Source organism: Athene noctua, chromosome 2 (assembly GCF_965140245.1).
Source record: "Athene noctua chromosome 2, bAthNoc1.hap1.1, whole genome shotgun sequence".
In the NCBI taxonomy this organism is placed as follows: Eukaryota; Metazoa; Chordata; class Aves; order Strigiformes; family Strigidae; genus Athene; species Athene noctua.
In genome coordinates, this window is record NC_134038.1 from 138,648,708 (window position 1) to 138,674,555 (window position 25,848).

A 25,848-nucleotide genomic window follows, 5' to 3' on the forward strand; every position below is an offset into this window, starting at 1 on the left:
TGTGAAACTGGTATTATTGCCCTGTTGTTTCCTGTTTCTTTACTAATTGCCTTCCATGCTAGACTTTCCAAGACTTACCCCCCTCCTCCTCCCGGGTGGGGAAGGGAATGCATGTCAAGACAGTATGTTATAGATACTTGAGTCATTTTACTTACAGTTTTATTTTTGGAGATGCATGTAGGAGGGAATAGCAAATCTTTACAGCAGGTCTGTAAAGCTGTAGCATGGTCTTCCATGTTCATATATATTTTCATATTTTTGGGGGCATGTTGGGTTAAATCACTGAAAAGAACACTGCAAACATACTTCTGAATAGCTCGCTTCATCCATTTCAAAATGTTTGGTTTTGGCGAGTCATTAGGTACCTTGTGTGATATGAATGTGGGGTTTCCTTTCTTGTTAGCAGAAATAATCCTGCCAGTCATCCAAGGGAAACTGTTCTTGTTTCTAGAAAATTATCTTTAGTTTAATGATCTTACCACCGACGATCAGCAGGGAGAATTTACAGGTCGCCTCTCCTTCTTGCTAGAAGGCAAGGAAAAAATTTGTAGAAGGATTTTTTTGATGCTAAAGTATTTTTTTCCAGCAAGAAATCTGTTGCAGTCTGATTTTGTGGATGTGATTTGGCATGTATATGGGAGTGTGGATAATCCAAATTCTAGTTTCTGTCATATAGTCAAAAACTGCAGAACAACCGTGGTATTTTAAATTTACAGTGGCGATTAGGACTCCCACCATTCTCAACAGTCATGCAGTGTTTCTTCAGTTTTCTGATAATGTGGGCATACTTTTATACTGTAAAGGGTGCTGTATTTGTGCACGGTGGTCATGTCATAGGAGTAGAGGTTAAAAACAAAATTTGCGTTTTCACTCGTCCTAGTCGGGCATGTATTGTGCTATTCATACTTTACAGGGATTGACACTGTTTGTATGACTTTCCACATTGTGTATGTGGTGTTTGGGTGTGAGCTGCTGACTTGCTTTTCTTTCTGTATAGGATGAAGGACATGAATTGATTATCAAGAGAGATGAGGTGCAGCAGAAATTGTATTCAGCAGTGAAAGAATTCATTTTGGAAGTGGATCAACTGCCCCTCTCTGAGCGCTCAAGAACATTACAAGTAAGGAGGTTGCTTTTATCAGTTTTGATTCTGAAACACTGGGAACTTGTGGAGGGTGTTTCATAAATATTAAGTGTTTCATAGTTGGAGACCTCGACAGCAGCAGGTGGAATTTTAGATAACGCTTCTGAGTTAAGTTGTACATTTGACACCAGTAGTTCTCAGTGTTACTTGTGATCTTGGTCTCAGATGTTTTGTTTCTAGAGGCAAATTATTATTTAGATCCTGGATTTAAGCAGCAGCTTTTTTTCTTATGGTACTGTCTTTGGTGACTTCACAAAGCACAGAATATTTAGGAGAAGACAGGTGTTAATGAGAGAACCTACAATTAGAAAGTCAATGCAGTTACCTTGCAAATTCTGGTAATGGGTTTTGTGGTTGGATTATGCTTTCTGAGCCCTTTTTGTTAAGGTGGCTGTGTAGTTTGGACTAGTGTAGCAAAGTGTAAAATGTTTTGAGGTGAGAGTTAAACACTACAGAATCATGTGTTTATCCCAAGAGTGTCTTGCCCTCACAGCCAACCCAGTAACAGGAAGTAGGGAAGTACATAGGGAAATAGGCTCTGTAGAGGCAGTAAGAACTTTTGAAGAGGACTTTCCAATAGAAACACCAAGTTGGTGTTTCTGGCCTTTGCTGTTAGAAATAATTTTATCTTTTTAATTTTAGAAATATTACTTTTTATTTTGTCTGTGCAAGTGTGTGTGGAGAGGGGAAGGTTGGCAATAGTTTGACAGCTTGTCTGTGCAAATTCCGGAGATGTATTCGTCCACAAGTGTGAGATTGGATTTTTAGGAGAAACCACCATGATTACAGGCTGCACTTATGTTTGTATCAGATTGGAGAAACATTAATAAATGGAAGCATTCAGATTTTTATGGAATTAATTACTCCATTTCTAATGAAATTATTTTTCAATGTTATTCAAAAAAATGTTTTGATACAGTTACTTTTTGATTCTAGTCTGATATGCAGATTGGTGTCTTAATTGGAAAAGATACTGGATAGGTAGTATTTTATGGATTTCTATCTCTGGAGGTCCTGTGTGGATCCTGTTCTTTCAGACAGAGGAAAGTTGTACCCTATCGTGTGGGGTTTCTCTGTGTTTTGTGGTTGTGGGGTTTTGGTGTGTGTTTAAAGGTTATGCTATGTTAATCCACTAGGTGGTAGGCATTAAGCATCTTCTAGCTAATCATACTGCAGTGATATTTTAACAGTTTTTTGAAAATACTTGAAGGAGTACTGAAATGCTCCTAGGTGTGTTGAGTGAATGTTGTGCTTTAGCTTAACTGTGTTGATGATTCTCTCTTGTATTAGCAGCTAGAAGATCAAAATAGTTCTCCTGAGTAGGGAAACAAACAAGTTTTTATCAAGTATCAGTGAAAACCTTGATTGCAGTTTCATAGAGCTGAAGAGTTCATACTGTGCTGTCCTAGAGAAACAAGAGTTTTTTCCAGTATCTCTCAGAAGAACAGGAGCTTGGAAGCTAATGGCCCTCTCACTGAGGCGGTGTGTTGCAAACCTCTCTTCTGCATCACACATCTCTTCTGACTTAGGTCTTATACCTTCCAGTGAGAACTGTTGGCCTGAGCTACAGATTCCAACAGCTTCAGCTGCGGCTGTTTCAACTGGTTAGGACCAAAATAAACAGTGAACTCCATGCTTTCCAAGTGATAGTACTGCATTGGTCAAGAAGAAGGCTGAGAGTGTGGGCATACACATCAGTTACTGTGAAGCAAGCGAGGGTGGGAGCTGAGCAGTTGTCAGCGGTTCTGTGTTAGCTGTCTGTGAGCATGTTCCCTCTGCCCCGTGGGTAGTGTGTAGTAGCTTGTTCTGCTCCTTTTAACTTACTGCGCTTACACATAGCGTTTGGGACAAGTGCATGTGCGCCACTGAGGTGTCTTCAGATGGTAACTTGTTTTCCTGCTGGAGCTGACTTCTGTATCCAGGTGCTGGTGAAGTTGCTAATGCTTTAGGGAAATGTGTTTATAGTATGAAAAATGAAAGAAATGGGATGTAACTTACAGGATTCTTTCCTTGAGGACAGCCTGATGGAATGCATGCAGATACTTTTCTGGTATGACTAGTACTATTATTTTTGTAAACGAGGTGTGATACTGGATATGAAACTGCTACAGAGCACTTTTCTCAGTTCTGTTACCCACTTTTGGCCGCTGTTTCATAGGCTGATTATTTTTTTTTTCTCTGCCTTCAGACTGTTCTTTTGAACCTGGCTTCTTCTTGCTGTGCAGTTTTCTATCCATGTGTATTAAAATGCAGCTGTTCAGAAAAGAATGTGAGAAAAATCTGTTGTGCACTTGAATGATTTAAATAGCCTCCATAAATTTAGCACAAACCTCCTTCTTGTATTAGCTTATGGACAAGCGTATTTGTGCAAAGCTCATGTCACTTGGTGCAGTTAGGAATTGATGTTTTAGATGATTGATAGTACTGAATATGCTACTCATTGTAGTAGCTATTGCTTTGAAAGTGGTTTTATAATTTTTATAAAAGACTGTTTGGCAGTGGTTGTTGGTTTTCTGAATTTTTGTCACTGTATTTAGTTACTTAGAATGTCAGGAGATTTTTATGCTTTTGGTCCCTATCTGAACTCTTGCTGTGCTGTATCTATAGAGCAGGGGCCTGGCTGTGGCATCATGATGTGTAGTTCTACAAAACTGGTTAAGGTCCTTTGCAGTATCTGTAGTCCTCAGCAAGGGGAGGGCATTGCTGCTACGTTCTGGCCTGTGGTGGTAGTGTCAGCCTGTTCTACTTAAAGTTTTATATTGGGTTGATCATATGACCTCTGTGTTTCAAGTGCCTGAAAGGCTCCTGACAGGTGACTTTAAGTTCTGTCATACTGCTTTTTCCATTGGCTATTGAGTCTGAATGGATGCAAAGATGAAAACCTCTCTTGAGAGGAGAGGGGTGTTCTGGTGTTTTTCTTCATTTGCATGACCTAGGCGTTTTTTGGAAAGGTTTGTGATGTTTAACTGATGTTTTGGGATCTGAGAAAAGAAAAAAAAAGTTAAATGCTGTATATAAGCAACTATCAGCAACCTTTCTCAGGGTTTCTTCAGTCACCTTGTTGGGAATGATGTGGGTAAGTATCATGATGGATTTTTTGAATGCTCGAGTATGCTATTTATTACAAAAGCACAGGTTCCTCCTGTCAAATGAAGGGCAAAGGGGATACCAACAGGATTGCAATGTGTAAGCCAGAGGTTGGCATAGTGTTGTTCGGGGGTGGCAATCCTAATGAGAACATTTACACTGCTCCTGGGAGTGTATCTGGAATGCTTGTACAACACCAGTGTACACAGTATGAGAAGCAAACAGGATGAACTGCAAGTGTTGCTAGCTCCCAGAACTATGATATCATTGGTATTAGTGAGACTTGGTAGAATGAGTTCTATGCTGGGAGTGCTGGAATGGAGGGCTACAGGCTGTTTATGGGGGTTAGACCAGGCAGGCGAGGTGGAGGTGTCACACTATAAATAAGGGAGAGGTTTGATTGTGCAGCGCTTAGGGTTTGTGGTGATGTGGTTGAGAGCTTCTGGGTAAGGGTTAGGGGGGTTGAAAACAAAGGAGGTGTTGGGAGTGGGTGTCTACTACCGATCACCCAGCCAGGATGTAAGCACTGATGAGTTATTCTGTAGGCAATTAGGAGAAATTTCTGGACCGGTAGCCCTTGTCGGGAAAGTGGAAATCTCCCATAAGGGCATCAACTGGGAATATATTGCTGTGATGAAGAGATCTTGGAAATTACTGAAGTTTGTAGGTCATAACATCTTGTCACAGGTACTTGGCCAACTAGGAAAGATGCCCTGTTAGATTTGCTGTTTGTGAATAGAGAAGGATTTGTAAGGGATGTGATGGTAGGTGGCTGTCCTGGCTACAGTGATCATGAAATGGTTGTGTTTAAATTTTTCAGTGTAATGAGAAACAAGGACAGTTGCTACCCTGGACTTCAGGAGAGCAAACTTTAAGCTATTCAGGGATCTAATTAGCAGAGTACACTGGGAATCTGCTGTTGAGGGCTTAGTCCATGAGTGTTAGTCAGTTTTTAAGAACAACCATTTTAGAAGCACAGGAGCAGGCGATTCCACTGTGTCCTAAGTTGAGCAAGCAGGGCAGAGGACCAGCTTGGCTGAACAGGGAACTACTCATGGAGCTCAGGAAGAAAAATAAACTTTTTTGTGATCTCTGAAGGCAAGGTCAGGCTTCGCAAAAAAAGAGTACAGAGCTATGGTTCATTTATGCAGGGAGAACACAAAAGGCCAAAGCTCAATTAGAGTTGGAACTGGCCAGAGTTGTTTCAGACTTTCCATTTGTGGACACTGAAACTGTAAGGGACCAGCTGTATCAGCTGAACATTCCCAAGTCCATGAGTCCTGATGGGCTTTATCCCAGAGCACTGGAGGACGTAGCGGATGTTACGGCAGGACCCTTCTTGATTATCTGCCAAAGGTCTTGTGAGTGTGGGGAGGTCCCTGCTGACTGGAAGCTGGCCAGTGTTACTCCAACCTATAAAAAGGGTGTGAGGGAACTACAGCTTAACTACAGCCCTGTTAGTCTCTAACTTCAGTTCCTGGAAAAATTATGGAGATTATACTGACTACTATTGATAGGCATTTAAAGAATAATGCAATCAGGTGCAGTCAACATGGATTCACAAAAGGAAGGTCCTGTTTAATTTGATATCCTTCTATAATAGGGTCATCTACCTAGTGGATGGAAAGAAGGTGGTGGATGTAATTTTTCTGAATTTTAGCAAGGCTTTTGATACTGTCCTTCACAATATCCTTCTGGACAAGTCCAGCTGTTGGATGAGCAGGTTGATGGTGTACTGGGTGAAGAACTGGCTGAAGGGCAGAGCTCAAAGGGGCCAGTTCTGTTCAGTATATTTCTTAATGATCTGGAATGCAGGAGTTCAGTGCACCCATTAACAAGTTTGCTGTTGGCTCTTGAGGGACAGAAGGCCCTGCAGAGTGATCTAGATAGATTGGTGCATTGGGCTGTGATTAATGGGAGGAAATCTATCAAGTCAAAATGCTGGATTCTGCACCTAGGATGGAGTAACACCAGGCAGAAGTGTCTAGATTCGGAGAAGAGTGGCTGGAGAGCAGCCCTTCAGAAGGGGACCTGGGGTGCTGGCTGACAGCAGGCTCAACATGAGTCAGCAGTGCCCTGGCAGCCAGGAGGGCAAAGCCCACCCTGGGGTGCATCAAACCGCACAACCAGCCAGTCAAAAGAGGTGATTATCCCGCTGTATTCAGCATTGCTGCGGCCTCACCGTGAGTACGGTGGGCAGTTCTGGGGCCCACAATTTAAGAAGGATGTGAAGGTACTAGAGTGCATCCAGAGGAAGGAAACAAAGGTGGTGACAAGGCTGGAAGGAGTGTCCTATGAGGAGTGGCTGAGGGCACTGGGTTTGTCTAGTTTGGAGTAAAGGAGGCTGAGGGGCAACCTCACTGCTCTCTACAGCTTCCTGAGGAGGGGACGTGGAGAGGGAGGTGCTGAGCTCTTCTCCCTGGAATCCAGTGATCAGATGCATGGGAATGGCTCAAAGCTGTATGAGGGAAGGTTTAGACTGGACATCAGGAAGCATTTATTTACTGAGAGGGTGGTTGAACACTGAAACAGGCTTCCTAGAGGGTCAGTTGATGCCCCAAGCCTTTCAGAGTTTGATGCACTTGGACAATGCCCTTAATAACATGTTTTAACTTTTGGTGAGCTCTGAACTGGTCAGGCAGTTGGGCTCATGATCATTGTGGGTCCCTTTCAACTGAAATAGTCTAGTCTATTCTAAATCCCACTGTTCAGGGAGAATTTTCTCTTTCAAACAGCAAATCCTCTGCGAAGGCCAATGTAGTGCTCAAGTATGTTTCAGCATATGGCTTTCCACTGGGGTGCAAGGAAGGCAACTTTCTGTCAGGACACTGTCTCCACTGGTAACTGATAGATTCTTTCCTGGCCCTACTGTTCCTCGGGTTATTTGACAGACTGCCCTTTGTTTAAAAGTGATTTCTGTTTGCCCTGAGCTTTAGCCTCAATGCCTTTCCCTTACGTGTAATGCTTCGGTTTCTTCTCCAGTACAAATCAAAAAGAGGTGGACCCTTTGCTTCATACACTTGTGGAATAATTGGCTTTGAGATGAAAATACAAGTTCACAGGCTGTAAAACTTGTTTGAAAGGGCCTTCAGGTGTCAGACACATAGGTAGTTGTTGTTTCATCTGGGAATCAGTGTGATGACAAAGGTGCATCACAAGAGATTTGACTTCTGAAGGGAGGAATCAGTCCAGAAGCATTTCTTCGGTACCTGGCTGCTCAGCTTGTTTCTTAGTACAAGTTCACTTTGTTTTCTGAATTTGAGCAGCTCTATGAGGAGCATTATGAATTGAACCTCATTTTGCTCTTTGTCCTGATGAGTATGACTGCAAAGTCCGATCCTAGGGAACAAGAAACTAGAATACAAATGCTTCTTATGAGCTGTTAAGCTTTTTGTGGTGTCTTTTCCTTACGTGTTTTCTGATTTCTGTGTGAGATCCTTTTCTACATTGCATTTTCTGGCAGCCATACTGTAACTAGATCTGAGAGGAAAGTCTAATATAAAATATACTTCACTGGATATAGGAGGAGACTTTTGTAGTAGAGTTAATTTTATGCTAACAGGTAGTGCGAACTTTTTCTGTGTTAAATGTCTTGGTTTTTATAGCTAGTATACTGTCACAAATTTATTCTGGTTTGCAAACCTGTTTTTGTTTGATTCACTTGATGCACAGGAACTGTCTGCTTCTCTGGAGACTGTTTATGGTCAAATTTCTGAAGCAGATGACTCCAAAGAGGCATTTCAACAGTTCTTTAACTACAAGAGTGCTAAAATGAAGAAATTAATTAGTGTCAGAAATGATACGGAGACAGCTCTGCAAATTCTTACTGACTGGTTCAGGGGTATCTTAAAGGTAAGGCAAACAGTCTTTCCTGTTGGTGTAAAAGATGAAATATGACACTGTCAAACGGAGCTTGTGAGGAGTAGGTATTAGTAGGGACAACTACCTGTGGCAGCAGGGAGATTGTACCTATGAGCAGTGGCACTAAATGACAATGATTCAATACAGAGGGAGAGGTAATGTGTTGCAGAATGGAGTGTGATTTACATTTATTCTTAGTGTACCTTTGCAGTGAGCCCGGGCTTACACTTTCTTATGAAATGACATCTTCTGTATAAAGATCAGTACTTAGGCGAGTGTAACTTTTGTTTGTGTGTGCCCTTTCTGTTCATTGTGTGACTGAAATGCTTTAATTCTTTCAAGTGGCCTTTGGATAGAAAGATGATAGATTCTAAAAGGTCCTAGTTCATAAATGCTGGTGCAAGGGGTGATGAAAGATCACTGCAAAGAAGCTGCCAATCTGACTTCACATGATCTAGGTACAGATTGCAGACATACATAATAGATTTTCTTTTTCCTCATTGAAATACTGAGTGTGGAGAATTTATGCAAATAAGTTGTCTCATTCTATTTGCATGTCCTGCAGTATTTTCTGGAATACTGTTCTCATGCTGTGTCTCTTCAGTCATGAGTTGAGTGCATGTTACTTGTCTTAAAATGAGATGGATGGAGGAAGTGACTTAACCATCCATTGAGCTCTGCTTGTAAAGAAAGTGTAAAGTAGGGAGGTAACTTTGTGGATTTCCTGTCTCTGTCCTTAACATCTATGTTCTTTCTCAGTTTGGGACTCCTAAATCTTCTTGGGGAGACTGCGAGCTGCTCTCCCTTCATTCCTGCAGGCCCAGCTTCCTTGATCTCCTTGTTGCACTTGGGTATAAGTGTTCTCAGTTTGTGTCAGTGTAACCTTCCTGCCCATGTTGATTGTACATAATCCACCAGGGTCGTGCCCTTTCATAGTGAATAGTTTTTCTGCCCTTGCATTTCACCGTACCCATCACAGCAAGGCACTGTTATGAGTAATTGTTCCTTGACCTGATGATAAACGCTGTTCAGCAGCAGTATAGGCTTGTGCATGTCATGTGCCGTGTAATGTTAATGAATATAATTACTTGCAGATGTTTATAATCAGTCAGTTATTAGAGTGAACAAACCTGCAGGTGGCTTCTGTGATTGCGGGGTGCAATTCAGTGTGCTATTCTACAGATGTGAAAGTGAGTAAAGGTTGTTAGTGTGATGATGAATTTGGGTTTACCTGTTTCAAATCTGAACTTTTCCATAAACAGCTCAGACACAGGAAATGCACAGACTTTTGGCATGGGTTGGTAAAGCACTGGTAGGTAGACCAAGGAAGGAATTTTCATTTACTTATTTGATATTCAGTTAATCTGTTGCAGCTTAACTTCTAGCTCCTTTTTAAAAGAAGTGTGAGCAGTCGTGTAGAGGAAATGCTTCTTTGAAGTGTTTCCCCTCCCTATATTTTAAATAGATAGTCCTTTTCCTCTCTTTCTGAATCCAAATGAATCTCAAGTAGCATCGATCAGAATCTACAATAAGAAATGGGTCAGTGACAGACAAGGAAGTTTTCAGAGACTGGATGGCTCCTTTCCAGGCTGCAACTCCAGGCTTTGGGGAGCAACATACTGTTTGAACTTGCACTGTTGAAGTTTTTTTTTTTTAGTTCCTTTTAAGGTTAAAAGGCAATAAAATATTTTTTAGAACTTTTAGTGGAATACTTGTGCTTGATAGATGAATGAACAAGGTGGAGTTTGCAGGTTTCTATTATGACTGTGTATCTTGTATGTTAAATACAGGATCGTATTTTCATTTTAGTTCTGGTTGCCAGTGTATCTCTTCTGCAGATAAGAGTTACAATACTGCTGAAAACAACATTCAGTGTAATTGTATCTTACTGATTTTTATGTGGCACCCTCTGTATCTTGAAGTTATTTCTGACTTCTACGAAAACACATAGGGGTTGCCTGGTGAAACCTTTAACCTTATTTCACACTTGATAAACTGTGAAATAGATCCCCAAGATGTCTTTTATCTCAGGTAGTACTATATAGGAATGGAAAGCCCAGTTGATAGTGAAACTGCCATCTTGTGTATCACTGTATGGACAGCACACATGTTGATTTTTGACATGAAACTCAATAGAAGGATTGGGATTCTTCCACTGTTTCATTTTTGGCAAAAATCAAAATGAGACTAGGACAGTAAAACCTGATGAAGGCAAGAATCAACTTTCTTCATGCCTGCTAGACTAACTCTGTTAGTTCTAGAAGTCATTAATATCACTCCAGTGTGAGGCAGTTCGAGATCTGACACAAATCCTGACTAGGTTTCCAGGAGTGCTAACTCTTTGTATTTCTTTCTTGTTTTTCATGTCTGCTTGCTAACTTCTTACTTAAAATTTCAAGGCTGTTTTTTTTGTTTGGTTTGTTGTTGGTTTTTTTTTTTTTAATCTCTTTGAAGCACTTTGACCTGATGTCAGAAGCATCTTCAAATTCGGCGGAAGTGGTTGGCAGTGTGGATGAAATTTTCAAAAATGTTAAGTTGGCTATTTGTGAAGAACTGAGTACTGACTTAAATGTAAGTTCTAATCAGGCCTGCTGTGTCATGACTTCTGTATATTTTATACACCTTTGATTTCAGTTTAAAGCTTTTCTTAATGTATCGGATGAGTTTATTTGCTACAAGGCAGCATTTTTTTTTTTATGGCAATGTGATAGAAACGCACTCAGGCTGCTCCCCAGAGAGAAGAGAATGTGGCACCAAACAGCTTCGGCTTACAGGAACTTGGCTGTATGTATGAATTAACTAAGCTATATATATGGCTTAGCTAAGAAACTGGGGAAATTCATTCTTGCTTTTCTATGTGCAGAGAAGCTTTCTTTGAACTGTACTGAGTTTTGGTATTTGTGTTGAAAACACACATGATGAAAAGTAAGTTTCTGTTTAAAATAATGGGATTGCTTCTTGGGGTGAGTGTGTATGGATAATTTTTTTTTTTTTTTTTCCAATCCTATGAGATGAATTGTTTTTAACTGCTTTCATTTTGCATGGGGCAAGTGTTCTTGCCTTACTGATAATAATTTTCTATGCTTCTGTTAGTCTTTTTCCCAGTTATTTATCTTCTCTGATAAACATTTCCTCCATTTTCTTCTGCTAACTCTGAGATACTTCCATTGTCTCTGCAATGAGAGTCCCTACTGTGCCGGAGTATGGCCACACCAGCAGAAGTTGAACTCATCCTTTGATGTAGCATCATACTAACAGCAAACCATTAGTTTAGTCTGCTTGTGGCTGCTTTCTGTGATAGAACCAGTGACTCTCACTTAGAAGAATGGTTGCATGCTTTAATATTTCATAATTGTTTAACTGTGCTATCCTAAAAAAAATTCTGTCACAGCATGTGGAGTAAGAAATTGGACTTCTGCATGGAAGTGCCAATCGGTTTTATTCTGTTAAAACTACTGGATGAACTCTTAGACTTGCTAACTTCCCTTTTAGAATCTCTTTAAGAAGAGAGAGAAAAATCTGGTAACTGATTTTTTTTTTTCCCCATTAACAATGGAATTTCTCAGTAAAGGTTTTACATCTTAAATGTTGGTGTGTATGAATGAAGAATGACTCTCACTCTTTAATTTCCCTCTGTGTAATTAAATCTAGGAGCATGATGAAGCAGAGAAGGGTATAATTATGAACGCTTACAATAAAGTTATACATAAAGTTAATCAGGAGCAAAATATTATCACTGTCATACAGAACACATACTTGGCCAGCATTGAGGTGAGTTTATGCCTTATTTCTGACACTAATCTATACTAGTAGCCATTTCTGACATTACTTATGAAAGATGTCCTCTTATCTCTTTATAAGGAAATTCTAGGAGTACGTTGGTGATGAGAGACTGGTTGGGCTAAACCTTAACAACTGCAGTTGTGCATTACCTCAGCCAGTGCTTCATTTCATTTAAACAGAGATACTTTTTTAAAAAATAAAGCAGTGGAAGCTGAAATCTCTGGACTCATTCCAAATCAGTACAATGTAATTTAAGGGGATTGAACTTTAAGTAGAATGTTGGTTTTTCAGAAGGTTGTTAATGTAATTAAAATGAAAGACCATAAAAACCCTCTTATTCAGGGAAGGCCCTGAAAAGCTGAATTCAGGTAGGCTTCAGGCAGTTTCTCTAATGCATTGGACTAAAGCATATTAAAATAGAATGCTTGAACACTTTCTCACTTTCAACTTTTTTTACATTTTCCTCCTAGTTCAAAAAACTTGCTGAGGAATGGCTGAATAGAAAACCCAATATTAAAAACTTATTATCAATTAAGGAAACTGTGAAGAGCTTAAAGTCCCAGTTAAGACAGAAGCTGCTTGAAAAGAACAACTTTGAGGAAGTACGAAAATGTTACAGTTTGTTGGCTTTGTCTGTTGTTTTTAAAATTGGTTTGGAAACTTCCATTTCTGTCTATTCCATGTAAGTGATAATTACATGGACCGGTTTGTTTCCTGGCCTGAATTTTGCCTTTAACTGTGGAAGTTTTACAGGCCCCTGAGATGAAGCCTGAATGGCTTAAAAAGGAAAAAAAAAAAAAAAGGTCAGTACATAGCCATTTTTCAGTCTCCAGTTACGGCATGTGCTTTTAACTAAGCCCTGTGGTGACGGTAGAACAGTTTTGTCCATCTCTCTCAATGCTAGTTGTTTGATTACTTTTAAGTTTCTACTTTGTTGACAATTTGTGTACCTCCACTTTGATGACAGAAGTCAGTGTCTGTTCTAGTTTTCAGAGTTCTCCACTACCCTTCAGAGAAGTCCAAAGAATGTAAATATTACCCCTGCTTCAGTGCTGTTTGATTGCATGTTAATTATTCTGATCATGCTTAAGGAAAAAAAGAACCTGCATCTGTCTCTCTGTAAGCATTGTGAAGGGGCAGTAAGCTTCCAGGAGGGATTTAAAATGAGACACGCTAATGAAACCCATTGAGAAAAGGATTCTTGAATAATGAGGTGACTTGAGGAAAATGCCTGCTTATGGGAGAAAAAAGTGAATGAATTATGGAACCTGGCATTGCTGGCAGATGAATGATGCTGCTTTTACTATATGTGATTAGGTAATTAAAAATAAAAGCTCTTTGACTTAGGAAACAAGTAGGCAAATGGCTAGAATATTTGGTGTGTGACATAAATAGTAGTGAACAGCTTCCTCAGAGATTAGGTTTTAAGAGAATCTCTTGGGTTTCCAGGAAGGAGACTGAGTAAAATGCGCATCTGAGAATATTTTCAACTCCAGAACTGTGATACGGAAGCTGTTTTTTAATCCTGATATAGTAAGCTACTGTATGGTATGATAGCAGAATGAGAATTATACACTAACTTTGTTATTCCTAAAGCAGTCTGACTGCAGTGAGTTGGAAATGAAAAGAATAAAAGAGGAAATCGCTGATCTGCAAAATAGGGTTCTTCAGGAAATATCCAAGGAACAAGAAGAATATGTAAGTATTAAACTACGTAAGCAACTAAACCAAACCTGTATGAAGCACATCAGCATTTCAATTGCTTTAATGTGCGCTCTGGGTAAAACAAAAAATGTGATTTTTATGTTGTTGAATGTTAACATGGCCCTTTCTTTGGTGAAACCTATGGGAGAAGGCATGGAGGCTGATCACTTTTATCTCTGTTTGAGTATAGTTTCTTAAACTTTTCCCCTCCTACATAAGGGAATGAGGTGAAAAAAAAATATGAGCTGTAGTTTTCCACTTAGAAGAGCTACAGGTAAAATTGTAAGCTCAGCTGCTGAAGAAAGACTGTATTTCTTGCAAGCAGGGGGTTGTTTCCTTATGACTAGGTTAAAACAGGCTTTTATCCTGAAGTGAAGGAGATCACCCTTTCTCTATGTCCTTTATATGGAGGGAAGAAATGAAAACCATTTCCTTGTGAGGGAGTAGAAGGGCACCAGAATTTGTGGTGGTGATATATCTATCTTTGCAGATAGAACATTTGGGTGTAATAGTTACTTAGCAGCATTACAGCTGTGTGAGGTCTGGAGATACATGAGATGCTGGCCTGGTCTGTGTTACTACTTGATTTCTATCTTTCCCCGCTTACACGTAATGAAGTTGTTTTCCTTTGCTTAGGCCTACTAAATTCTCTTCTAGAAAAGATAATGTTTTCTGTGATAGTGCATGAGTTGTTCGAGGCCTTAAGACTACCCACCTTCAAGAGATTTCAAAAATCTGCCTGTATTGTACCACTGTATTCTTTGTTGTGTGTTGGTTTTTCTTTGGCAGTGTTACTTCGAATAATACTGTTGAAGGAGGTACAGTCATGGTCAATGTACATTTGAATGTCCTGGGTATACATTGCAAATGTCAGAAACTAGTGACCTGAAGCTGTGGGCTTTGTTTCCTTCATTTAGGAGAAGCTTACATACTTGGTACAAAAATGGTTGCCTGAGTTACCACTTCTTTATCCAGAATTAGGAATTCTAAACTATATGGTAAGCAGAGATTGTTTGAATGCACTGTCAGTTATTATTTTGGACACTATCAAGGCTCTGCACAGCCTCTCTTCATTTGGGGGACATACACCCTGAACACTGTGGTCGTCCTTCTTCTCCCCTTCTTCTGGGAGATGTTCAAGGAATGCATTTCATTAGCTGCCTTATCATGGCCAGCCTCTTGGTAACAGATGCTTTTTAACATGTCCCATCTGGTTCTGTGCTTTGCTAAGTTGGTTGAGGAAGAGGAGAGGTAGTCAGAACCTCTGAATTTTAACCTGTTAAATGCTACATGCTTACCCTGGATCTGTGTGTCCATGTGCTTCAGAGTTCTGGTGGACTTCTGGCATGCAGCCTGGAGCGAGACCTCTTGGATGCTGAACCTATGAAGGAACTGAGCATGAAGCGACCTTTAGTGTGTTTAGAAATTCAGGGCCAGAAGGTTCTTTTAAAGGTAATGTTGGTGCTGGCTTTCACTTAGCACTGCAGGTGAGGCCTTGGCTTATTAGGATGCTGGTTCTGAATGAACTCCACTGTTTTCATATCCCTGTATTTAACAGCCCTTTTCTGATGGCAGAGGTTTTGTTGGGGCCTGTAGAATGTGAAACATTGTTTTCCTTCTGAATTGCTTCCAGATTTTTTTTTTTAAACTTCTGTTGAGGACTGTTGTAGTGAACAGTGCTTCCCCTCTACTGTCTGTTCTTTCTGGTATCTGATGGATGTTTTATCCTGTTCCTTACTCCTGTCTCTTTGGAGAGGCTGGCTTGTCTTTCTGATGATTTGACTGAGATATTTCAGGAACTGCTGCTTTTCCCTTGCTCTGCTTCTCTACCAATCTGCTAGCAATTGGGAAGACAGGGGATTTAGTATTATGGGAAGCATAGTTGTAAATATTCTTCTTGCTTTTGACTTGTTTCATTTAAATCTCAGATTAGAGACATGCTTCCTCTTTTGTTGGTACAGGCTTTCTAAGAGTTAATAAAATATGGGAACAGTCTATGAGCATTAGAATTAAGAGAAAGTTATTTGATGGCACCTAACAATATGCATTTCTTTAAAAAAAAAAAAGTTCAGTAATGTTACAGGCATTAGAAATAATGGCTTGGGTCTCTATCTTGTTTTTAAGGGCTACTCTGTATGTGTAAGCTCAGAAGCCAGAGTGATAGAAGGAGTTGCCAAGTATCACAGAGCTTGGAATCAACAGAAGGAGAAATCTGGACTATTGCAAGTGTTGTTCCTTCTTTTTTCCAAGGCAAGATTCAAACTGATGATTTAGATTTCTGGTTTAAGCTGACCTTAAGCTGGTTTAAGTTGGACCTTAAAGTTTTAACATATTTCAAGTTGGAGCATTGAATCAGAAAAATATTTCCTTTCTGAGTAAAACTTAGTAAACGTAATGAATTGATTTACCAAACTAGTGCATGTTAAACTTCACAGTATTCCTGATACTTGAAACAATTATTTATCCTTTTTTTTGTTGTTGTTGTTGTTGAAGTCTGATCCTTTGGTATATATAATGGTCCCATACTACCCAGGAGCAAGTCTGGGAGCTTTACAAGCTGATACACCTTTAACTTTAGAAGTAAGTATAACAACTTAGACTGTCAACATTTTATTTTGTATGTTTCTGAACTGAACTCTAATGTTTTGCTGTATCTTCTGGTGCTGATGCTGTTCCACCAGTGTATTTCCTTTGGTGGCTGACAGTGACTGACAAAGTTGCACAGGATAGCTTGACTGGCATTCTTAGCATCTGGTCAGGCAGTTCTTTATAACTTCCTAAAAGAGATTTTGCTTGGATACACTTTCTAAAAAATTAAAATTAATGCCTCAGCTGTATTTCTAGTACATCTTAAAAGTACTGGAGTTGAATATGTAGATGTTCAGGGACAGGCATTCAGTATTGAAGTTTTAGAGCATGCTGTGTGTGTAAATTTTTTTTTCCCCCGTTTTCTCCCTCACTTTGTCCCCCTCCTTTTCCTTTCCCTATTCCCCACACAGTGTAGGCAGTTTGGTTAGTCATCCCTTCTCAAAGAAGCAGTAGCTAGAAGTCTTTGCTCTAGTTCTGTTTGCTGACTTGGACCTACTTGTAAAAGTCCGAGTTGCATGTGGAGTGATTTTGTGGTGTTTTTTTTTGTTTGTTTGTTTGTGATTTTTTTTTTGTCCCCCCATATTTTTTCATGTTAGTGGTATGTTAATCAGTGATTGCATTCCCCCCCCCCCCCCCCCCCCCCCCCCCCACTGTGCAAGTCATGATAATCTTACTGGGAATTAATCCATACTTCATAAAATGAAATTGGCGTGAACTTTGAATGTGTACAAACCTTTAAAAAAAAAGTTTCAGTTCTGGATAGAAACTTACTTGATACTGTGCTTTGTTTTTTCCATGTCAATCTTTAAATAAACGTACGAATTAAATCATTAGGAGGCATTAAAAGTGATGAAAGGAGTGGCGCGAGGTCTACAGACATTGCATGGAGCTAATATAGTACATGGATCTTTGCATGAAAATAATGTTTTTGCTGTGAATCGAAAACGAGGAGTCCTTGCAGACTTTGATTTCACAAAATCTGAGGTAAAAAAAAATCCTCTAGTGACTTTCTGTATCAAAACAGACAACTGTGTGTGTGATTCAAAAGGTTTATTGATAAACGTTGTGCTTTGCAGTCAGACTCCTGTTTCGTATTTCAGATAGGGTTGTTGGGGGCAGTTTGAGTCTTGTTGAAGTTTTTGTAAACTTAATCTAATCTTGGAGGGGAAGAAAAGAATTACTGAGTGTGGGCTCTGGTTAAGCAAACCAGTGGAACAAATAAGAAGCTGCATTAGTTGTTGTCTGGCTGTCTTGTGTATTTAATGGTAATCAGCAGCATCAGAGGTGAGAGTCAGAACTCATGTTTGAAGAAGGGCTGGTCAAACTCGTATGAAGTCTTTGCCTTTGTGTTTCATAGGTAATCCGGTTTTAGTATGTGTTTTAGTCTGTAGCGGTATTTGGTAAATAAACAGGATTTTACATGTTGCCTACATATACCTGTATTTATATGTACTTCTGATCTAGTCCTCAGTTTCTGTAGTAAAGACTTTCATAGTTGTTCTTGGGGAAAATCTAATATTCTTTAAGAACACAAGCTATTTGTTTGCTATTCATTGTGTTTACATAGTAAAAGTCTCCAATAATGGTCGCTGCTGTAGTCACCTTTTTGACTTTCTAAACTCAAGGTGTTTGAGCTAAACCATTTTTGTGCTAGAGGTCTGCTTCATGCTTATTTAATTTTAAAAATACTAATATATATTGTAATACTAATATAATAAACCTAATAGACATTAATTTTCATTGAGAACCCTTATTTCTGCTTTGAAGATGCATTGTCTGTTAATCTCATGATGTGTGTCAAATGTTTGGACAACAAAGTGTGCTTCCCTTGAAATAAATTTCAGTTTTTCAACAGAGAGATGTTTTAAAAATTGACAGCTGAATTTCCTGAAAGGTGATATTCAGTACACATGGTATCATTGTGAAAATTGGAAGAGCTGAGGAAGACTGTCTCTGTTTACTCTGCCCTGCAGGTATGGGCTGTGCTGAAATGAGCAGCTCATGTGTGGTTGAGCAGGAAAGTTCTACCAGTGGTTCACAGCCTGGATCCAGTTTGTGCCTTCGCTGTAGGGGTGTCAGTACTGCTCAGTGCTTGTACTTTCTGCATGATCACAAATGCATGAGTGGAGCTGGTAACTGATGTGTTACCAAGTACTCTTGGCAGTCTGGAGACTAGTCTTCTTCAGTCTGGCTATAACTGGCGCTGGATGCTGTTATGAAAGAGGATAAAAACTCAGGGTCTAGCTTTTATTTTGACAGTAGACAGTCCTAAAATATGCTAGAAACCAGGAGGGAGGAAGCACTAGTTTCAGGTAAAGACCAGAAAGGCAGAGAAGAAAAAACAGGAAAGCTGACAGAACCGAACTTTAGAGATTAAGTTCTTTAAAATAGTGCTAAATATATTTTAATATTTATAATTTTTTTTTTTTCTATATTGAGAAGTTTTTTTTCAATTTGTGTTCTGTACCACCTTATGAACTTAAATAGTTCTGCTGTGGAATAGAACTTGCCATCCCTATTCTTCTGTTACTGTTACAGATGATAGATGTGTGATGTTATCTCTTTTTTTCCTTTACGCAACACTTTTTTGTGATCAGTAAAGGAGGATTTTATGTTTCAGTCTGGGTCAGCACAGAACTCTATGGTAAAGTTGTCTGACACATGTGCTGTTGGTCTTGAAATCACGGGTACAATTTTTCTCCCCATAGAAAGAACGTGCTGCTGCAAACACTATGGTTGCCGGTACCCTGAGCTTAGTTTCTCCTGAATTGAAAATGGGACAGCCAGCTTCTCCAGCCTCTGACATGTATGCTTACGGCTGCCTTCTGTTTTGGGTATGTTAGGGCTTGTGGGAGAGTTTCTAGTAATACTGTGGAACTGTAGCAGGCTTACAAAGAACAATAAATGCTATCTCCAACTTCTGCTTTGAACTATTTTGGCTAAATAAGCATTCATATCTTCAGCTGAGAGGTAAGTGTGGAACAAATGGGAGTTACCATTATGGGCAGAAGACAGTGCATTTTTTCTGTAAAATATACAATCTAATTTGTATTGTAATGTGATCAAAAATGATGCTTTTGTTCTTCATCCTGTGGATTGTCAGTTCTTACAGCACTTCCTGTTAATTACTTGTGAGCTTTTTTCTTCTTTTTTTGTGACCTTGCCCCTGAGGAATTATCCAAATAAAGAGAGGAAAGATGAAAGCAAGGATGGGACTGTCATATGTTTTGTTGCTGGCAGCAGTGCTTAGATGGGTGTTTCGTTTCTTAGTGTGTGTTATGCTGGGGAGGAGAAAGCAATCTCCTTTCCTGTGTTTGGTGGTATGTTGCACATCATCTCTTCCATCTTCGTCTTCTGGCACTGTATTGCTGCCTCCACAAATCAGGGTGTCAGTGCCATGTGTTCTGAATGGGAAAACTTGAAATCTCCCAGACATGAAAAGCCACAGGCTGCCCAGCAAGTGCTGGTGTTCCCAGGCAGTGATTTCACATGAGCGCTTGATATGCAGGAACTGGTTCACTGAGTACTGGTTGGAGCTCCAGGTACATGGGGGTCTTCCTGGGAAACACTGGTAGTTCCATCAGCTGCACAGTGATGACTTCAGTAATCCCTTCTGTGCTGTAGCATCTTAGAAACACTTCTTAACGGAGATGTAAACTGCAAGTTGATAGGTAGCTGTTGTCAGTTACCGGTGTTTAGAAGATGAAGCTAGTTAATAGAAAAGTCATTCTTCATTATGTTCTATTCCCGATTTAGGAAGCAGTTGCTTCAAATAAAGTAATTTTTCTACTGAAACAGATGAACTAAAGTGTAGCTTAATTAATCATAGATCCTTATAGTTTATTAATGTGGTGTCATTCAGTTAGAACACTTTTGGTACCACTATTCAGATCTTCATCTGTTCTGTAAAAAAGGTTTTTTACAAGCAGAAGTGAGTGTAAAACAAAGGTAAAAAAGCTCAAAAAGCAAAGGCAGTTTTACTAATGGCTGGCTTTTCTTGAAGAGAATGTCTGGGACACAACAAGATCAACATTCTTCTGAAACCTCATCCAAGTTTGCCAGCTGAATTTCAGATTAATCCATATGTAACTAATCCAGCTTGGACTTGGTGTTGTATTGATCATTTGATGGAAGATTTTAGCTCAAGTGTTAGTATTGTGTTTGACAGTTGCCAGTTTCATGTTGGGCAGCTGAAATTGTGTTCTTCTCATTAAACAGCAGTGCCACTTCTAAAATTGAGACAGTGGTTTTCCAAGTTCTCTGCTGCTCTGTGTCACAAGAACCCAGCATTGACTAAACACATTTCCTTTTGCTGTCTCTGTAATTGGTAAGAGTAGAAGCATTTTCAGATTAACCTGCAGGCAGCTTTTTGAAAAATGCTGCACTTGGGCATGGTTCTAGGCAATATTGAAGATGGGGGAGATTTTACTTTTTATGGGTACAGGGTTAACATTTGTCTGATAAGAGTGTGCTTACCCCTCAGCATTTCTTAATGAGGATTATATAATTAAAGGTACAGCTTGGGCATGGACCTTGAGTCATATTTTTAAAAGTGTTATTTCTTCTGACCTCAGAGTTTCTTCTGGTTTCCAATTGTTTCTGTATAAGGGGAACTTGAGCCCCTTACATGTTATGTCCTACTGTGAAATCAAGGAAAAAAGCATTTTCCTGCTGCCATTTTCCTATAACAATCCATTTTCACTTGAAACCTGGAATTTCCTTGGCTGATGTTTGACTTGTTAAACTAAAAGGAAAAAAAAGCCCACCAGTGTTATGCATTATGTATCTTTTCATTTACAGCTTTGTGTTCAAAACCAGGAGTTTGGCATAAAAGAAGATGGAACACCTGAGGTCAATGTGGTTGTCATGGTATGTGAATTGTCAGATGAGGAAGATTAGAGTGCTTTTGTTTAGAGGTGGTTAATTGATTTTATTTTCTTAAGTCAAACATTGCATTGTAAGTGCTGGGTTGATAAAATGTTCTTAATTGACTGTTTGGATAATTCTAAATAGCATGCACAAATAAAATTGTATTTGAGAAGGTAGAAAACCCCCGAGTTTTAATATTTAACTCCAGTCTCAGGAGGAGCAACTTCTTCACAGATAACCATTAGTTGAATGACACCCAAGTTTTAGACTTGGGGAATAAATTGCTGAGATTCAGCCTCAAAGGAGATTTGAATTACGAACCTGTCTCTTCTGAAGTCAGGGAAGTTGACTTTGTTCATCTGTCTTCCTACATAATCATTGCACAGTGCTTGAGTGTTATAACAGCCAAATTCCATTTCAATCTCTTCAATGCAGTTGTAAAAGTGTATTTGTACCCTTTATTTATTCTTTGGTTTGGGTTTTTTGGGTGTGAGATGTAAAACTTCCCTATGCCTCTGGAACAAATACACAGATATAAATGGACCCTGCATGATAGGAGTTCTTGTTGCTGCTTTCATTTTTTCTTTGAAGTCGATCCTTTGCTAACTTAGCTATCTTTTGGATGTTAATCATAAGCAGATTAATTTGAATGGCCCCCTCTCTGTATGCCTTAGTTACCTGAGTGTTTGTCTTTCCGTGGGTTTATATTCTTGTGTAACTCTTTCTCATAAGCCTTCAGCCTTTTGGCCAGGAGTTAAGACCTTTCTTTGTGCCTGCTTTGAACCTCTTATACCTTTGCTACAGGTGATGCCTTTTCTCCTTATAAAAGTTGGAATAAGACAGGCCGCCGTACATAAAGAAATTCACTGGGAGGTTTATGGACCTTTTTCAAATCCTTAGCTTTCCCAGACTATTTTCTACTTCATAAATTTTGCTGTAGTTCTGCCTGTCTAGTTACTACTGACTGCTCTTGTCCTGTGTCCCTCCCATCTCCCTTGAGTGGATCGCCATTGTATTTTTTTAATCCGTATGGACTGCTTCTCGTATCGTGCTTATTCTGTTGATACTACTTCAAGTGAGAGCTTACTGCTTTATCTAGATTGAGAAGGCCACAAAACTCCTTAAGTCAAGCCCTATACTGTTATTAAAAAAATGGCAAGCAGGTGACTCTAACTTTCATGTAGTCTTAGGTTATGGGTAGAATTTTCAAAGGAATATATGGAAGAGTTAGAGGTTAATCCCTGTACTTTCAAAAAAAGTAGAAAAATACATTAAATAGAAAATTGGGAAACAAAGCAGTGGTGTTACTTTTGGTAAGATGAATTTGGTTTGTTTTGTCAAGGGAAAAAGAAACCCAAAGAATAAATCCCTCTTTATTGGTTATACTTGTATATTAATGATTTGCCTGCTTGGCAGAAAGAACTGTTAAAGCATGGGGCTAAATTACTAGAGTTATATTTATTATGAGCTTAGTGTATCCTGTTTACTTTGCTTAGGCTAAGAAACTGTCATGATACACAGTACCAGACTAAGACAGCTGTAGTGGTTCCAGTGTCCAGGCAGGGTAGCTTGTGGATCACTGCATGACACAGCACTGTAAATAATCTTGTTTTATTAGATGACTCTTACCCTCTACAATATGTCTTCTAATAACTGTATTTCAGCAGTGTTCTCCAGTGATGAAAGCATTACTGATAAAGCACAGGACTGTCTACTAAATCACTCGGCAAAATAATTTCCAGTGTGACCCTACCATGGAAAATAAAAAAAAAACCAAAACATGCAGCATTTGAGCAGGGAGGTGATCCTGTAAATAGTGTTTCTTCTCATCATGATAGCTGCTTGGCTTCTTACTAAAAACTAAATGAATCTCATGAAACAAAGAGTATTATAGGAAAGAAGATTCAGTGCTTCATGATTCACCATTAGGGCTAACTAGGGGGTTTAAAATATATTCCACAGAACTTGTACAGACAGTCTGCCCAGTACGTCATTCAAGATTATGCATAATAATCTTGAGATACTGAAACCCAACTTTCTCTCATGTATAAGAGAAACTTAACTGTTCAAGGAATTAGAAAAGATTTCTTGGGGTATTAAAAATTAGAGTTGGTTCACTTTTGCGTTACATAAAATTTCTGCTGTGATAATTCTTTACAAATAAGGTGTCTGATGTATGCAAGTCAAAGTTTAAATGCCCACTTTCAGGGTGTTGTACTTCTGTGTTCTTCTGTGGCAGGTAGCTTTTGAAGTGCGAACAGCTGCCTTTATTTCAAGGACAATTAATGAATTTAGCCATTATTGTTCCTAGCAGGGATTCATTAATTTTACAGCTTCTAATAAGAGCAAGGGTTTTTTCAACTTTTTTCCCTGATGAAAAGAACCAGCATTTGATTTTTGACCTTGTCAGGTGATACAACGCTAATCAACATATTCTTGGCAGTTTTCAAGGATTCATTCTGGATGTGTGTGCATGCACATGCACCAGCCACCAGAATCTGGAAAGCAGTCTGTGCTGCCTGCAGTGCATGGGAACACACATGAGGGTTTTACTAAGAAATGCAATATTAAAAAAAATTCTTTCAGCTGTTTCTTGGGGAATCTTTTAGACCTCTGGCTGTTAATCCTTGTCCCAGTTATTGGGGAGAATCTATTTTGCTTTTAAGTGCTTTATCTATAATCGGCTTATTCAGAATTAATCTCCATGCCCATCTGCAGGCTCTTGACTGGATGGTAATTTCCCTTCCATCTCAGTCTCATGCCCAGAGGAATTGCATACTTGCAACTAGTAAAATTTTTGTTGTCTTCAGCAAATGTAAAATTGCCACAGGAAAATAACATTAAGCTTTGAAATGGGGGTATTAATGTTAGGTAACTGTTGAGGAAAAGCAAAGTTTAGAGACAAGCTCTTATAGCCATTCATTTTGCCATGCCAGGCTTCAGTGTGTTTCAGCATCCAGTTTTACATATTTTTATTTTCTAAGAAAAAGTAAATAAGCAAGCACAATGGAATGGAGTAGACACGATGAAATGTTGTCCTACAGCAGTATTCCTTGTGAAATCAATTTTCAGTTTCTTTAGTGCAAAAAGAGGGTGAGAAGGGGATATTTGTTGTTGACAGACATTTGATAATACAATGAAATGCAAATACACAAATATAAAGCTTATCAAGCTCTTTAAATGCTCCGACTTTCTTCACTTTTTGCAGAGGAAGTGTGTAGTGATGTTTCACTTCTTTATTTCATTGTGTGTGTTTAGATCTTCTTAACTAAAGATTTTTCTTCAAGCATTTTAAATGTTTTATAAACATTTAACAATTTCTTATGCCTGTATGAGCAACTGTTTTCAGATCTCATCTTTTCACCTAGATTGCAGATTTGGGGAGTGGCTAATTCTCCAGAGTCACTCCGATAATTAGTGGAAGACTTGGAAATTGTCTGCTTGTTTCTGTCTTCTATTTTGACTACTTGTGTGCATTTCTCTGCATCACATGATTATTTGGTCTGGGTGAAATAGGGATAGGTGAGAGGTGTACAGGTATCTTGTACTTGGCTGTTTTGTTGACCCTGGTCAGAGGTGTTGCTGTGTTGGTAGACTGTGAACAAGCCAGACTCCTTGAGTTTTGTTAATGTACATCTTGAGATCAGTGTTTGCAATTGTCTGTCTTGCAGTCCCCTTGTCCAAATCCACTGTGTGCTCTTCCTTCCTCAACAGGTGATGTTTCAGCTGTGGTTTTATGTTTTGTGTATGGAGTCTAGCACTGTTAATGTGCTAAGCATTTTGGTACGTAATCCCTTCTGATAAATACAGAAAGCCTTAGCATAAGTGATGGGTTAATAGCAAAATAGCTGCTGTTGATTTAGGGCCCATTACTTTAGTTTGTTTTCTTTTCTTGTGCTCTTGTAGAGAGGTAAAGCAATATGACAGAACTTAAAAGATGAAGTTGTAGAAGGTGAGTGGCACCTGTTCTGTTCCTTCTCAGTAGAAAGACGAGCTTCAGTATTTCTATAACTTACGGTAGTTCAGTGAATTGGTATTTTAAAATTTAACAGCTTCACAGAAGAGTGTAAGTCTGCTGGCACCAGGTTGACAGACCTGGTGCTGAACACTTGCTTTTATTTTGTTGTTAATGAGCAAAGTGTCAAGTGTTGCTGGCCATTGGGAATGCTATGGTACAACCTTTTGTGAGGGCTTTGGGCCCTAAGCACTTAGAAGATTGTTCATCAAATACTTAGTTGTTGTTTGTAATTGAGCTTGGTTTACTTACTGATGAAATATTTCTCCCTCTGTTTGTAGGATGATACAGTTAAATCTCTTCTCCTGAGTTTGTTCTGCTGTAACAGACCAGCGGCTGAGCAGGTACTGAGGCATGACTGCTTTCTTGAGGTTGATAAAACTCCAGTTTCACCACAACCAGATGAAGAACCTGAGCCACATGAAGAACATGATTCTAAGAAGACAGATGGGGGAAAAAAGTGATTAACTGAGGATAATAGATGTTAAGATGCCAGAGATCTTAAAGATGAACCTTTAGTGACTTGTTTTTGTATCCAGTTTTCTACCCTTCATGCAGTAATTCCAGATATCTTTTCTTAAAGATGCTCTAGGGTATTACCTTTTTGCTGGAGTATTTTTGTTACTACATAGTCAAGATGTCCCTACAGGAACTGCCTTGGAAGATTTAAGGAAGATAAAGTAGTACTGCTTTGACAACTGGTAAAAGAAATGGTGGGCAAGCATGCCTTTTCTGTCTTAACTGCATTTGAAAAATGCAGCTGGCTTTACAGAGAGCGAACATCCTTCTAGTTGCT

General features: G+C 39.2%; 1 protein-coding gene across 1 annotated transcript in view; it reads left to right on the top strand.

Annotated features, from left to right (window-relative positions):
• STK31 (serine/threonine kinase 31) overlaps window positions 1–25,605 on the top strand; it is a 41,061-nt gene extending 15,456 nt beyond the window's left edge. Inside the window, exons 10-23 of the mRNA XM_074898067.1 lie at window positions 998–1,120; window positions 7,904–8,083; window positions 10,547–10,663; window positions 11,744–11,863; window positions 12,346–12,477; window positions 13,472–13,573; window positions 14,497–14,577; window positions 14,906–15,031; window positions 15,704–15,829; window positions 16,073–16,159; window positions 17,003–17,152; window positions 18,877–19,002; window positions 20,969–21,037; window positions 25,334–25,605. Coding sequence (XP_074754168.1) covers window positions 998–1,120; window positions 7,904–8,083; window positions 10,547–10,663; window positions 11,744–11,863; window positions 12,346–12,477; window positions 13,472–13,573; window positions 14,497–14,577; window positions 14,906–15,031; window positions 15,704–15,829; window positions 16,073–16,159; window positions 17,003–17,152; window positions 18,877–19,002; window positions 20,969–21,037; window positions 25,334–25,516 — 1,722 coding nt within the window. The 3' untranslated portion in view covers window positions 25,517–25,605. The remainder of the gene's footprint in view (window positions 1–997; window positions 1,121–7,903; window positions 8,084–10,546; window positions 10,664–11,743; window positions 11,864–12,345; window positions 12,478–13,471; window positions 13,574–14,496; window positions 14,578–14,905; window positions 15,032–15,703; window positions 15,830–16,072; window positions 16,160–17,002; window positions 17,153–18,876; window positions 19,003–20,968; window positions 21,038–25,333) is intronic.
• Window positions 25,606–25,848: the final 243 nt, after the last annotated feature.